This window comes from Schistocerca piceifrons, chromosome 3 (genome assembly GCF_021461385.2).
Source record: "Schistocerca piceifrons isolate TAMUIC-IGC-003096 chromosome 3, iqSchPice1.1, whole genome shotgun sequence".
In the NCBI taxonomy this organism is placed as follows: Eukaryota; Metazoa; Arthropoda; class Insecta; order Orthoptera; family Acrididae; genus Schistocerca; species Schistocerca piceifrons.
The window spans coordinates 585,212,707-585,227,897 of NC_060140.1; the positions used below are offsets into that span (position 1 = coordinate 585,212,707).

Genomic DNA, 15,191 nt, shown 5'->3' on the forward strand with positions numbered 1-15,191 from the left:
GATTGCTGACAGTTCAGAATACCTCCGAAATGGCAGTTAACACGTAGCCGTGATTCTGCAGCCGGCAGCATCGTGCACACTTGACCCGGGAAGGGGAATGCAGTGTGCTGTAATATGCACGGCGCAGAAAGCTGCCGCCTAATGGAACGGCCGGTAACCGCATTTGGCGTACCAGCAGAAGCAGCCGCTCAGTGATTAGGTTAACTGGCCGGGTGGCCGGCATCAAGTGGCCGAGCGACGGCAAAACCCTGCCGCTACTGGCCTCTGTGCCACCATCCACGAGCCGCACTGCAACTCGGAGATGCTGGTTGTGGATCGGAACGAAATGCTCATCAAGTTGACTTTCCTTCCAACCATGAAACGTTACATCGATAAGGCTCAGTAAGAACAGGCAATGTACTCTGTTTTAAAAGGCATTTTCTTCGATTTCAAGCTTTGTTTGCAAAACGCTGCTCATTCTTGTAGAATACGCGAAACAGGATGAAAGGACATAAACGTGGGTCATTTCTGTCTCCGATTACGTAATTACGGTTGAAAACATGCTCTGCAATAGTAAAAATGAGGGAATCCATATTCTAGAAATATCCGGAACGACTGAGCAAAGCAAAGACTTTTTAATCAATGTGTATTTCAATGACATTTAATAGATGCCTCAAACTATTTCTTCAGATATTCTTCCTTCCTAGGACCAGAGTTACAAGAACGTCTGTTCTCCTGAAAGAAATTATCAACATAAAAACTACACAAAACTTATTTTTACCAACAAAGCTGTTTTTGGTCTTACCTCCTCTCTACATCTTGATCTGTAGAAATAGTTTGCTGGCCAAGTGACATATTATGGCTCCTTCCAGAAGGTAAACATAACCTCTAAACGAAATACACTGATTGGATACTAACATCGTCGTTTTTGGCGCGGGAGAGTATCGTGCTGAAGGAAGGTCGTCCAAATCTCACAATATGAAGCATAAGATGCCCATGTTTTCATAAAAGCAGGGTGATCAACAATACACGCAATTCGGTGCATCAGCTGACTTTTTCAGATAATGACTTTTGACTATTTACAAATCACGTGTGACGCTACCCATTCATACTTGTGACATTCTGAGGGCATTCAGGTACCTGAACGCAGTAAAACACGGCACAATTTTTCAGTACGTGAAGCTTGCTGCCTTCAATATTATCTCAGGGCATACGAATTTAAAGCCAAATAGCAAGTTACACCGAAATCAAATTAGCCGCATAGCTACCAGAGAATATAGATGCATAAATTACCAAAAACTGTAATAAATTCAAGTAATGAAAAAACTGTACCGAATAACTAACACAACATATTACACAAACATCAGAACAAGTTTTCTTTTGATCGTCTGCTAAGTTACACGACGAAGACACAGAAAATAATGTACAGCATTTTACACGGAAATCTGCGCGGAATTATATGATTTCTTTCGTGAAAATATATATGGGCAAACGGCACACTTCATTCGACAGTAAATGACAAAAAAAACTTTTTTGCCCTCTTTGACAATACACGATGAAATACTTTTTATGTGTTATACATGGCTTCATATAAACCTTCAGACAGATATAAAGTTAAAGTGGCATGATAACCAAAGTCAGTACGGAAAGACGAATGCGCTTCTCTCCGTACATACGTACTTTTCAAAAAGGAAGTTTAGTTCTGTGACTTACCTTCCAGTAGAATATTAAGCAGAGTGACGCTGAGTTCAAAGCGCCCAATCGTTTTCGTTGTAATGATACTCATTTTTTCAGTTTTTTCCTTTGCGATTAGGCGCATAAGTAATTCACATTATTCCATATGAATAGACTTATGACAGCTGGTATTTAATATTATTCTCTCAAAATAAGCTCAGGACATGGAACTACCTAAAATATTCAGTACTTGACACAGTACTCTGAAGACCAATACATCTCTCATTAAATACTGCGTGAATCTGTGCACCTGAGCCATTTATATTGCAACTACATTTAAAAATGTTGTTAAGCTTCATCAACGAAACAAATGCCCTATCAATATAATACAGTTGTATAATCAGACTACGGAGGGAGAGATGAGTGATATGGAATTACTTACCTGCCATCATACCACGAGTTCCTTGCTTGAAAATCTTCTATGATTAACACTGAATATCTTCGGTAAGGATAGAAGCTGAAGCAATCAATTAAAATTTGTGTTACGGCCGAGAGACTCATATGCCTACAGTAAAATGTAATTCCATCACATTAATAGTTCACCTGCATCTGATGTACAGGCAAGATTTCCCCATTATGTACAAAGCTGGAAGGATGTCCTTGGCAATAATGAAGATTTAAAAAGGGAAAAATCAAGATGGGCTGAGGTGTGAATTGAAGTCTGTGTCAGGGAGGGCATTGGGCTAGGGTACTCCGTGCAGCTGTGTTAGCCACAATGCCAGGGTGATGTAGTGGATAGCACATCTGGCTATTAAGTAGCAGATCGGGTTCATGTTCCAGCCTTGGCACAAATTTTAATTCATTACTTCAGCTTCTATCCTTATCAAAGATAAAGTTGAGACTCAATGAGTCTCCAGAGAAATGTAATTACATCAGATTAACACTGAATAAAAAGCGAAATTCTGTCGGTTGATGAACTTACCAACCATTTTATCTAATAGTTCGACTGTGTTACACATATCTTGCATCAATTTCGGCGATTGTGCACTGACATAACAGGTCGTTTTGTGATATAAGAACGACGAGTATTTCTTTATCGTTGTCTCGCCGCAATCGTCATCAGATATCCTCCTTTCGAGCGAGGAGTTCTGTCGTGTAGCTGTTTCTTTTACTTTATTGGTTCTCCTCTTGACGTAAATAATTTACTTTTTATGTCCAGGTTCTACACTCTGTGTCTCGCTGATATTTTTCTAAGTGTCTTTCTAGTATCTACCATCTAGCTTTCCCAAACTTTTAGTTAGCACGGAACAGCTTCGAGATTTCGTCCAGGCTTATCATCCTCATGAAGGCTCCTAGTGACAGCTGTGGTCTGTAGCGAGAGACATCCTGCGAACCAAAGAGACACGGAGATAGAGGGCAGAGGGACTGACCTGTAACGGCGTCGACCTGCGTGGCGGCGGCAGCGGCGGACGTGATAGCACGAGTTGAAGGGGCGGCGGCTGCTACGGCCCCCGGGGCCTGAACTGCGGTGACGGCGGCAATGGCGGCGGAGGTCGCAGCCACGGGCTGGGGGCGGCGCGTGCTCACCAGGAACACGCTGCCCGCCGCCCCCGCCTCGGTCCCACCCGTGCCCACCAGCTCGCCCACACCGTCGCTGCCAACTCCTGCAACATCATCAAACCAATCATCAATACAATCCCGACGTAAAACAGAGAGACAAAAGCGCTGCAGATAAAAGAAAAGATAAGATCCTTAAGTAGATACCCGTCCTCACACGGGACGTGTTTTTAATCGCACAGGACGCTGGACATAGTTTCTGCCATGGTTGCTGCATGCTCTGAAACGACCTGCTGCACTTAACACAACTTACTACTCGTCATGATATGCGACCACTACGCTCTCCAGCGGTAGTTGTCGGCTGCATCTTGGCGCAAATGACACACAGTATGTTTGCAAAAAGTAGACGAGCGTAAAGTAATAGCGTTAAGAAACTTGCTGGCAGATTAAAACTGTGTGCCGGACCGAGACTCGAACTCGGGACCTTTGCCTTTCGCGGGCAAGTGTCCCGAGTTCGAGTCTCGTTCCGGCACACAGTTTTAATCTGCCAGGAACTTTCATATCAGCCCACACTCCGCTGCAGAGTAAAAATCTCATTCTGGTAATAGCGATCGTCGAGGAACAGCGGAGCAAATCGAGGAGAAGATTCCGGACTCGTCGACAGCTTGAACAGAGAATTACTGGTACAGCAACACTACCCATACACTGAGATGACAAAAGCCATGGAATACATCCCAATACCGTGCCGGACCTTCTTTTCCCGGCGTAGTGCAGCAGCGCGACGTGGCATAGACTAAACAAGCGTGGCAAGTCCTCTGCAGAAATAATACCATACTGCCTCTATAGTAGTCCATTAGTGCGAAAGTCTTGCCGGTGCAGGATTTTGCGCACGAACTGGCCTCTCGATTACGTCACAATATGTTCCATGGGATTTATATCGGGCAGTCTGGGTGGCCAAATCATTCGCTCGAACTATCCACAATGTTGAAACTTCCTGGCAGATTAAAACTGTGTGCCCGACCGAGACTCGAACTCGGGACCTTTGCCTTTCGCGGGCAAGTGGTAGAGCACTTGCCCGCGAAAGACAAAGGTCCCGAGTTCGAGTCTCGGTCGGGCACACAGTTTTAATCTGCCAGGAAGTTTCATATCAGCGCACACTCCGCTGCAGAGTGAAAATCTCATTCTGGATCTATCCACAATGTTCTTCAAACCAATCACGAACGACTGTTCAAATGGCTCTGAACACTATGGGACTTAACTTCTGAGGTCATCAATCCCCTAGAACTTAGAACCATTTAAACCTAACTAACCTAAGGACATCACACACATCCATGCCCGAGGCAGGATTCGAACCTGCGACCGTAGCGGTCGCGCGGTTCCAGACAGTAGCGCCTCGAACCGCTCGGCCACCCTGGCCGGCGAGCGAACGACTGTGGGCCAATGACATGGCACATTTTATCCACAAAAATTCCATTGTTGTTTGGGAACATGAAGTTCATGAATGGCTGCAGATAACCATCCGCAGTTAGGGACCAAGTACATCCTGTGTAAACACAACCCACGCCATTGTGGAGCCACCACCAACTTGCACAGTGCCTTGTTGACAACTTAGGTCCATGGCTTCGTGGAGTCCGCGCCACACTCGAACCCTACGATCAGCTCTTACCAACTGAAATCTGGACTCATCTGAGCAGGCCGCGGTTTGCACTCATCTGAGGTCCAACCGATACCAGCCGATTATGGTCCATAGACCAGGAGAGGCGCCGCAGGCGACGTCATGCCGTTAGCAAAGGCTCTCGCGTCGGTCGTCTGCTGTCATAACCCATTAACGCCAAATTTCGCCGCACTGCCCTAACTGAGTCGTTCGTCGTACGTCCCACATTAATTTCTGCGGTTATTTCACGCAGTGCTGCTTGTCTGTTACCACAGACAACTCTACGCAAACGCCGCTGCTCTCTGTCGGTAATTGTACGCTGTCGGCCACTGCGATGTCCGTGGTGAGAGGTAACGCCTGAAACTTGATATTCTCGGCACACACTTGCACTGTGTACCTCGGAATACTGATTCCCGAACGATGTTCTAAATGGAGTGTCCCATGTTCCTAGCGCCAACTGAAATTCCGCGTTAAACGTCTGTTAACTCCCGTCATGCGGCGATAATCACATCGGTAACCTTTTCACATGAGTCACCTGAGTACAAATGACAGCTCCAACAGTGTAACTCTCTTTTATACCTTGTATACGCGATACTACAGCCATCTGTATATGTGCATGAATCGCCCGAGTACAAATGACAGCTGCGACAAAATAACGCTCTTTTATAGCTTGTGTGCGTGATGTGAACGCCACCTGTATATGGGCATATCGCTTTCCCGTGACTTTTGTCACCTCAGAGTATGCTGCAGTTGACAATGACTAAAAATTACTTTCTGGTAAAAATTATAGAATTAAATACGCTATTAATACTAAAATACTTAATTTTCTTCCTCGCCTCCACTGCTCTGCTCTCTTCAGATTTTCTACTTTCCATGTGGCACAAGTTCTCCATATTTAAAAATTTTGTTTGGCATTCCTTTCAAGTAGGCCTGATGCGTTTCACTCTGTGCCTCGGTGCAACAATGTTTTCTGTAATAATTCTTATTTTTTAAGGTTATGTAACCACAGTTCCCTCTTTGAGTCTATTGAGTAGCATATTTATTTCCATGACCACACGCTAGTAATGTTGTTCGCTTTGTAGTTTAACCTGTACTGAACTGCAAGGGAATCTATATTTAGAGTTTCGTCCATCTCCAGCAACTGTAGTCGCATATAATGAAACAATAAGTAACCAGTTACATGTAACAAATTTGATTCCTTGCAAAATAGTATGATACTGATAGCAATAAACGTGTGGGTTCCAAAGGCAGAACACTGTAAAAATTTTTTCCAGATTTTCGCTTTCTGAAGAAACCGGTCGAGAATTTATATTTTTAACATGAAACTGGTTGCTTATTATTTTATTATATAGTTCTATATCACACTTCTATTAAATTAATAAGAAACCCTAGAATCTTTCAGAAAACATAAGGTGGAAAACTGAACATATAGTTGGACACGAACCTGCTACTGTTCCTTTCGTTGTCCACAACTCTATCAACAGTTCTAACATGTCACGAATGTCTGAATTACCGTATACAATCTACACAAACGTCTGAGGGTTGTAATCAAAGATGTTATTATTTACCATTTACCGGTAACAAAGCATATCAAAAACGAAACACTTTTGTTAAATCAACAATGCGCTATAGCACTGAAACTGCATATTTTCATAGCATGCAAGATATAATACAAAAAGCAGCAAATACGAAAAGAGGTTAGTGTGGGTTGTCTACATTAGGAGCAGGTATCCACTCAGGGGCAAACCTATTGTTCTCCTTTGACTGACAGGTACTTAACCTATTGTTCTGCTAAAAGGATCCTCCCTTTTGATTGACATGCTGTTAACCTGTCTCTCCCCTCCCCCCTCTCAGGAAACTTCCCCCCTTACCGCTACAGGTACACTTTTAGGAATAGCCCCCCTCACTCTTATCAGTTTGATTGACTACTTAATTAAATTGATCAATTAATTACCTCTCCCTTCCGGTAGACCCCCTCTCCTCCCACCCACCCTCCCAGAAATTGGCAGGAAAAAGACTCAGTTGATCAGTCATTTGGAGGGAATTCAGTTGCAGTGTGTGGAATATTGTTTAAACACTTCTAACAATTTAGGGGATTCAAGGCAGTGTATGGAATACATGGAAATTGGTGGCTCTGAAGGATTTCATAAGAGGAAATTCAAGGGTATATTGTTTGTTTATAAAAAAACTCAGTTTGTGGGGGTTGGATTTCTCTTGTTCATCATTCTCTGCTGTTTGGAAACATGTAGGCCTTGTAAGAAGTAATTACATGGGGGCGAACGTGTTGCATAATCTAATGTTTGGCACTGTACTCTGGGTACCTTAACCTAATGTTCGGGCCTTTGTCGGCACTTAACCTGTTGTTCTTTTAAGTGGTTTTCCATGTCACCCCCTTTTCCATAAACTATTGTACCGCCTTTGATACCAAATTAAGTAATTAGTTATATCCTCCCACCGTTTTCTGGTATACTTTTCGAATTTCACATGCTTTTGAACGCCATTTTTGGCGCATTCTTCTTTGTCACCCGCCCCCTTAAACTATTGTACTGTGTTTAAATAAAAATTATGCAAATTAACGTAGTGTTCTGCACTTAACCTGCTGTTCTGCTCCATGTCACCACTCATGCACACCCTCCCCATAACTATTGTACTGCTAACACCATGCTGATACAAAAAATTTATGGAAATTAATTAAATAGATATTTTTCACATGTATGGGATAGTGTTTTTAATTCATAGCATCCTATCAGTCGGTGAAATCGATGGAATATAGTTTAAACAAAAGTCACTAATAAAAACACATCCAGACACCCAAAGGCCGACGCCGCTGGCTCCGCATGTGCCCCAGAAGTTGGGGTGCACCGGTGGCCCCGCGAAGTGATGACGCGGCCGTCACCAGCTGAGCCATGTACAGGTGTCCATTCGGGTCCCGCAAGCATGAGGCAGCGGCGTCCCTTTCATGCTTGACACCTGAGAAATTCCTGTTGAAATACATGTTCACCTAGGCACAACTGCTGGTGTGATGACGCATAGCTGCGGTGCAGGTTCAGCGCTATAGAAATCTGTTCCAATGCTTCCCACAATAGCACAGGGTGCATCATTCCTGTCGATCCTAGTGGGACATGCGAGACATGTCGGCCGCAAGCTTGTGTTTATCTAGTGAGGCTGGTGCATTGCCACAAGCTGCGTGCGTAGTGTGGCTGGAATTTTCGGGGTCTTACAGCTACTGGTCTGGAAATGTTCGATCCTAATGGTACATGCGAGACACGTCGGCCGCAAACATGTGTTTATCTAGCGAGGCTGGTGCGTCGCCACAAGGTGTGTGCGTAGTGTGGCTGGAATTTTCGGGGTCTTACAGCTACTAGTCTGCAAATGTCCTAATGCTATAATATCGGATGAGGGACAGCATCACGCCAGAGATGGATGATCTGCTTCAACTTGTCTTTGAACACATGTACAAAGAATACATCACCTTACACTCAGAACTTTCCATTGATAAACCCCACAAAAGTTGTCTACAGATCATCAAATACTCACAAGAATATTGGGAACCAGGAACATATTTACCAGTTAACTACCATAAAATATAACGATTGCTGCTGCAGTCTGACACCAATCGATGTGAAGATAATGTCTCCTCTTGATGGCTGTGGTTCTGGAACGAATCTCAGTATCTATAGAGCACATAATTTCCCATGTAAAAATCTCTCTCATGCCCTCGCAGTTATCTTTTATATCTGTTATATTGGTTATCTTTTATATCTGTAAAGCGCCCAAAACCTTAGGTTAAGTTACCCAGAGTACAGTGCCAAACATTAGGTTATGCAACACGTTCGCCCCATGTAATTACTTCTTACAAGGCCTACATGTTTCCAAACAGCAGAGAATGATGAGCAAGAGAAATCCAACCCCCACAAACTGAGTTTTTTTATAAATAAACAATATACCCTTGAATTTCCTGTTATGAAATCCTTCAGAGCCACCAATTTCCATACATTCCATACACTGCCTTGAATCCCCTAAATTGTTAGAAGTGTTTAAACAATATTCCACACACTGCAACTGAATTCCCTCCAAATGACTGATCAACTGAGTCTTTTTCCTGCCAATTTCCGGGAGGGTGGGTGGGAGGAGAGGGGGTCTACCGGAAGGGGAGAGGTAATTAATTGATCAATTTAATTAAGTAGTCAATCAAATTGATAAGAGTGAGAGGGGCTATTCCTAAAAGTGTACCTGTAGCAGTGAGGGGGAAAGTTTCCTGAAGGGGAGGGGGAAGACAGGTTAACAGCATGTCAATCAAAAGGGAGGATCCTTTTAGCAGAACAATAGGTTAAGTACCTGTCAGTCAAAGGAGAATAGATTTGCCCCTAGGTGCATACCTGCCCCTGATGTAGGCAACCTGCACTAAAAATGCATTGGCGATGCCCTTGATCCACTATTGTTAACTACTGATTTTTTTATAACATATCGTACCAAAGACGACACATACTCGAGAGATCTTCAGTATGCTGATGCTCTGATGCAGCTTATATTCATAGCATAAAGACCGTATTATAAAAACCACCAAATAAGGAGTTCAGCTCTGTAAACTTAATCTAATATGGCAGCTTTTAAGTTCTGCCTCTGACATGTTTCGTCCCACAGGCTGTGTTCTTCTCCACAAGGCAAACATCTGACTTTGCAGATGGTTCCTTTCACACTTTGCAGTGTACTGGACGTCAAACTCTACACTGTGACGTCAAAAAACTCAATCAGCTCCACGTCTACGAACGCTTTCACATCCCATGAGAGGACGCCTTTGGACACTTTAACGTCAGTAGAGGTACGGTATGTCCTCAATTAATAGTTTACATTCTACATGAAGCTTTATTTATATCAAGCAGCATCCTGTATACGATATTGGTACATTCCAAAAACGGCATCTACAATCGTCATCTGCGAGTCAGCATAGCATGATGGCCGCAAACCATCTGAACCGATGCATCCACCATATGTGGAAGAAGGTTACTGACAATCATAGCACGCAACCATTATGTCACATTGGTGATAAAGATTTACATTTTTTAGTTGACCCGCTCTTCCGCCTGTTGGAAACGAGCAGTCTGCTGCTACGTAGTACGATTTAAGAAGATGGAACAATTGTTCACAAACTGCCTGTGACGTTACGAGAAAAACAGCTTTGTTGACGGAAATAATTAGCTGATTATACTGGACTGATTTGCCTGGCCAGTTGCTGAAATTCAGCACTACATGCCGCTAGGTGTGGTAATATGAGTGAAATAACTCAACACTGTTACTGAATTTAGGCTCTTTACACCGATTTATCTTGAACAGTTGGGGCGACCTGCCAGAGACAATTCCAGAGAAGTTAAGGAATAAATAAAGTCTAATAAACATACGTTGAAAAATGCATTGCTAAGAGACCAATACATTTTCCCCGTGCAGCATTTCTGTCAATCTCACATTCAACTACCGTTCCTTTACAGATTAATTTCTTGCATTTGCACTAAATAGTGAATCAGTTTGCCAATTTATTGTGTCTCCTACACAATGAGTAGTATAGACTGACAGAAGATCAGTGCATATGACAAGTCTTACTCGTTCATTGTAACAAGACTCTGGTGCGGTTTCAATATTGTTTGCTGTTGTCGTAGCTGTGTTACTTTCCTATAAACGTTTGCTTCTGAATGTGATCTTAAGCAGAGAACATACTCTTTGTAGTAGTTTCGTGTGCTAGTTTAAGTTTATCAGGTTCGCTGAATCGAGGAAGCAGTCGATACCGATCGAGATCACTCAATTGCCCAATGGACAGCCCGACAAAAACTGATCACAGATTAAGTACGAAAACAGGAAGTAGGTGCACTGAACTGTGAAAAAAGAAGCAAAACAGAAACTAATCGGTGCAAGCTCAAGTTGTGTAACATCGAGCGAAATGCAAAGACCATGGCGTTGTGGTGGTGTGGTCACGCTGTTGGATTGCAAAGTGGGAGATCCATGTGCAGATCTACCTCGTGCCTATTTTTTCCCCCATAAAATTGTAAATTTTCCGTACGATCAATGACGTGTCTGTTCCCTTTCTGTAATCTTGGCAGTTGTCATACTATACTCTGGTAACAGAATATGAGTTATGTAGTAAGAATTATTACCGTCGCAAGTAAATGTGATGAATAGTGAGAGCAGGCGAGATGCCGCGTAGACCTCTCAACAGAAATAAAAACAACAAATAAATGGGTGTGAACTACGTTACAACAAAGGAATGCAGGAGTCAAAACTACCAAAACGGAAGGCATGAGTCGTAACTTGTGGTACCTGTGTAGAACAAACAGGAGGAACGTCTGTCTGGAGGACCCTACCTTTACACATCGCTGTTGCAAATGAACGTTACACCACGACACAGCCACAAATATGAATACAGTGAACAGACACGTCAATGACCGAACGGAGTGTTCATAATTCTGTGAGGAGAAACAAATGGTGCACGTGGGGGATTTGAGCACGGATCTCCCTCTTCGCAGTCCAACATCGTGGCCACACAAACACGACGCCGTGATTCATGCAATTTGCTCGATGTTGCACATGTTGAGCTAGCGCCGTTCAGTGTCTGTTTTGCTGCTTCTATCACGATTCAGTACACCTTCCTCCAGTTTTCAAGCTTGATATGTACTCATTTTTTGACGGGCTGTCCACTGGGCCATCTCACCACTAAATCAGAAGGGGGGCGGGGGGGGGGGGGGAGGTGCAATGGGGACTTTCCCTCGTTACAGCGAACAATTAGAATGACAAGACTGCGGCCAGAACTCACAGGCAAAAATAAATTCCCTTTCCAACTAAAAACTGGGATGTCGGCATTACCGGACAGGATCAGCACTTGCTACGAAAATTACCTGTTTTATTTTTGTACACAGCTTCCACGTCCACGGTTACAGAGTTATAAGGAATTTTATGGTGCAAACCTCCACTTAACGTATGGAGTGAAGTGTTCGTAACATGGTGCTGTGGAGTAATGTGACTTCTGATTGCCGGTACACCAATTGCCGTAGCTTTATCCAAGCGGTTCCCCATTTATAGCTGAATAACACATTCCACGTTTCTTTCCCTTGCTTTGCCTGACTCTCTCTAAATCACCTTAGATCCAGTGTTGAAGATATGTTTCACTGTTTACTTGTCACATGAAATCTGTCAGTGGAGGTTAGCATTTGCTGATAAAACACCCTGTTCAACAGCCGGCCGGAGTGGCCGCGCGGTTCTAGGCGCTACAGTCTGGAACTGCGCGACCGCTACGGTCGCAGGTTCGAATCCTACCTCGGGCATGGATGTGTGTGATGTCCTTAGGTTAGTTAGGTTTAAGTAGTTCTAAGTTCTAGAGGACTGATGACCTAAGAAGTTAAGTCCCATAGTGCTCAGAGCCATTTTTTCCGGACATTTTCCAACGAAAAAATTAACAAAATACCTATTTCAGCGCAGAGGCGTTATTAGAGGAACATCAGCTACTAAATCTTCCGTTCTTACGTGTTTAACGAGAAGGAAACACGTATGCGCCACGTAGTATCAAGAACACCCCTCGGGAAAGAAATACGGGGTGATCGGAAGAACAACCAAAAAATTAACTAAACTAAGAATGGTGGACAGTGGACCAATTCTAACTAAAATAAAGGCACACAGCATATCTACAGTGACTGCGCAAATTAACAAATTGTGCTCATCGCACTGAACTCTTCTCGTTCTCATCTGACAGCACCGTAGGGCATGAAAAAACTCTTCTTGTTCACATCTAAACAGCAACAGAGCGCATGGAAAAAATTAGTATTTCCCACTGAGGCAGAGGAGGAGGAGGAGGAGGAGGAGGAGGAGGAGGAATAATCATCGCACTGTCGAACACATCCAACATTCGACGCGACACATACTATCCCTAATAAAATAGTGTGCAATATCAGTAACCAGTCCTTCAGTTTATTATGAAAAGTTGGTTTCTTGTAAGTGTTTTAGGAGTGAAAATCCGAAAAATGGAGGGAAATTAATTCCGCGTACTACCTACAAAACATCTCTCTCAATATAATAACTTGATCAGGCTCTATTACATTCTACTATGCTGGTACCGGCACGGAAGTTTCGCTCTCTTCGCCAACTTCGGGACCCTTTGAAGCAGCAAAATTGAAATTAATCTTCAGCGACAGCAATGAGTAGCACGAACTTTGCACGACGGTCGTGATAACCGTTTCAATGTGGAAGGAACTCTTCGTGCGCTTACCAAGTAGTAGCTTTGGAAATTGGCTGTAAGCCTCAGGATACGCTGATTATTTATTTTTCAGTAGGTTGAAGAATTAAATGTGAATGCTTTAAAAGCCAGCATAAGTCAATAAAGTAGTTACGGAAGGAAAGTTCGAGTGCATTTATAAATTTGACCTCAAAAAAGATCTTACACCCAATCAAGTATTTATTCAGTTTAATCCGAAAACACATGAAACCTTCCTGCGTACGTCCTTAATTGGATTCCAGCATTCAAGCACTCCGCATCTCATATTAGCAAAAGTCACTCTGAAGTGAAGGAAAGTTATTTCATGAAGCTTCAAGTCTCATAGGACGTCATATTCATAATGGCAGTCTAGATTCCATAGTGAGACGCATGGTCATGTAAATAAACACGTAACAGAATGAACGTAATTGAAATGACTTGCAATTCGTTGGACGTACGGTGTACGGGTTGGCTAGAAACAGTCTGAAAAGCTTGTAAGGGTGTTGCAGGGTATGCTATGTCAAGAAATTACTGTTACGAAAAAAATTCGATACGTTGCGGCGTTTCTGAGTTAATTAGCGTTGTACTTTGCCAATCAGGACGTAGTGCGCGCAAATTCAAGCGGCCCACTAGAAACGATGTCGCCAAACGCGTTCTTCGTTTGACTGGAAGGTAGTAAGGACCGAACCCGAACCAACGGCGGAGCAATCTCGTGCGATATCATCTACGTTGTGAGAACAACTGACAATAATAAACGCGCAACGTAACGAATTCCATTCTCACCAATTATTTCTCAGAATAAACTACCCTGCAACACCAGTTACAAGCTTTTCAGACTGTTTCTGGCCAACCTGTAAATGTACGCTACGATACAAATGAACAACACGCCTCTATTGCATCGCATGCGCGGTTCAGACAAGAAGGGAATATAAGCTTTTGAAATATGGAGCTACAAAAAAAAAAAAAAATAAATAAATAAATAATGCTGAAGACCTGAGAGTTATATAGCGTAATTAATGAGTCACTAACAGAAGAGATCGGTTGATAGAACAGATTCTGAGACATCAAGGAATCATAAATTTAGTAATGGAGGGAAGTGTTCGGGATAAAAATTGCAGCGGGACAAAAAGAGATGAATAATAGTAAGCAGGTTCAAACGGATGTAGGTTGTAGTTGTTATTCGGAGATGATGAGGCTTGCACAGGACACAGTGGCATGGAAAGTTGCAACAACGCCGTCTTTCAACTGAAGCCTGAAACACAAATATCCCTAGTACAAAGGAACGATTTCAAGCCAGAGCAATAGTCTCCTGGAAAGAGAAATCCATCGTCTGGTTTTAGGTGTATTCATATCAATCACTATTTGGAATGATTTGCATCACGATGCGTGAGTCGTAATGACCTCTTAACATGTTAACAAAAGCGGTAGTTTTATGCCGGTGGGGAATACCAGTGACTTATGACTATAAGGAGAAGATGTTTCGTGATGAGATGATTGCTTACATAATGTTGCTTCTCAGCGTTAAACTGACAAGTGATCACCAGCAAGTGTCCAGTACACCATGATAAAATTCGTTAACTTCTGTCAGCCATAATACTATAGATTTTATATGCGATGGACCGTGAAAAGTCTGGTGGCTATGCCACTTCTACAAAAAAATTGGATCGCACTCAGTTGAAGTTAAGACTAACCATTGAGGGCTGCCTACAGATAATGTTTCGGTCCACTAACTGCACATAACGTTTATCTGAAATTGAAAATTAACGTAAGCAAATGCACTAGCATAATTATCAACCTGGTAATACCTATAGACAACAGGACAAACACCAGTAACAAGAACGACTAGTATTAATTGCTATCCTAGGCTTTACGTAGATCATGCACTTGCCTGTGATGAAAATCTATTCAGTATAAACTGCAGTAGTATCTAGATACACTCAGCATAATATCCACCTCGTGCAACGACTGGAAACTAGGCCTTATTGTAATGAAATGCAAAGCTGTTCACTTCACGAATCGTAAAAGCGCGGTATCCTTTCCCAACCATATTAAAGATTCGACACTTGTGTCAGTCATACCTTATCAATGATAAGC

General features: G+C 42.9%; 1 protein-coding gene across 1 annotated transcript in view; it reads right to left on the bottom strand.

Moving 5' to 3' along the window:
* The window catches only part of LOC124789300 (calmodulin-binding transcription activator 1), a 1,803,646-nt gene that overhangs the window by 917,617 nt on the left and 870,838 nt on the right, over positions 1 to 15,191 (bottom strand). Inside the window, exon 4 of the mRNA XM_047256611.1 lies at positions 3,084 to 3,317. Within this exon, the coding sequence (XP_047112567.1) occupies positions 3,084 to 3,317 (234 nt within the window). The remainder of the gene's footprint in view (positions 1 to 3,083; positions 3,318 to 15,191) is intronic.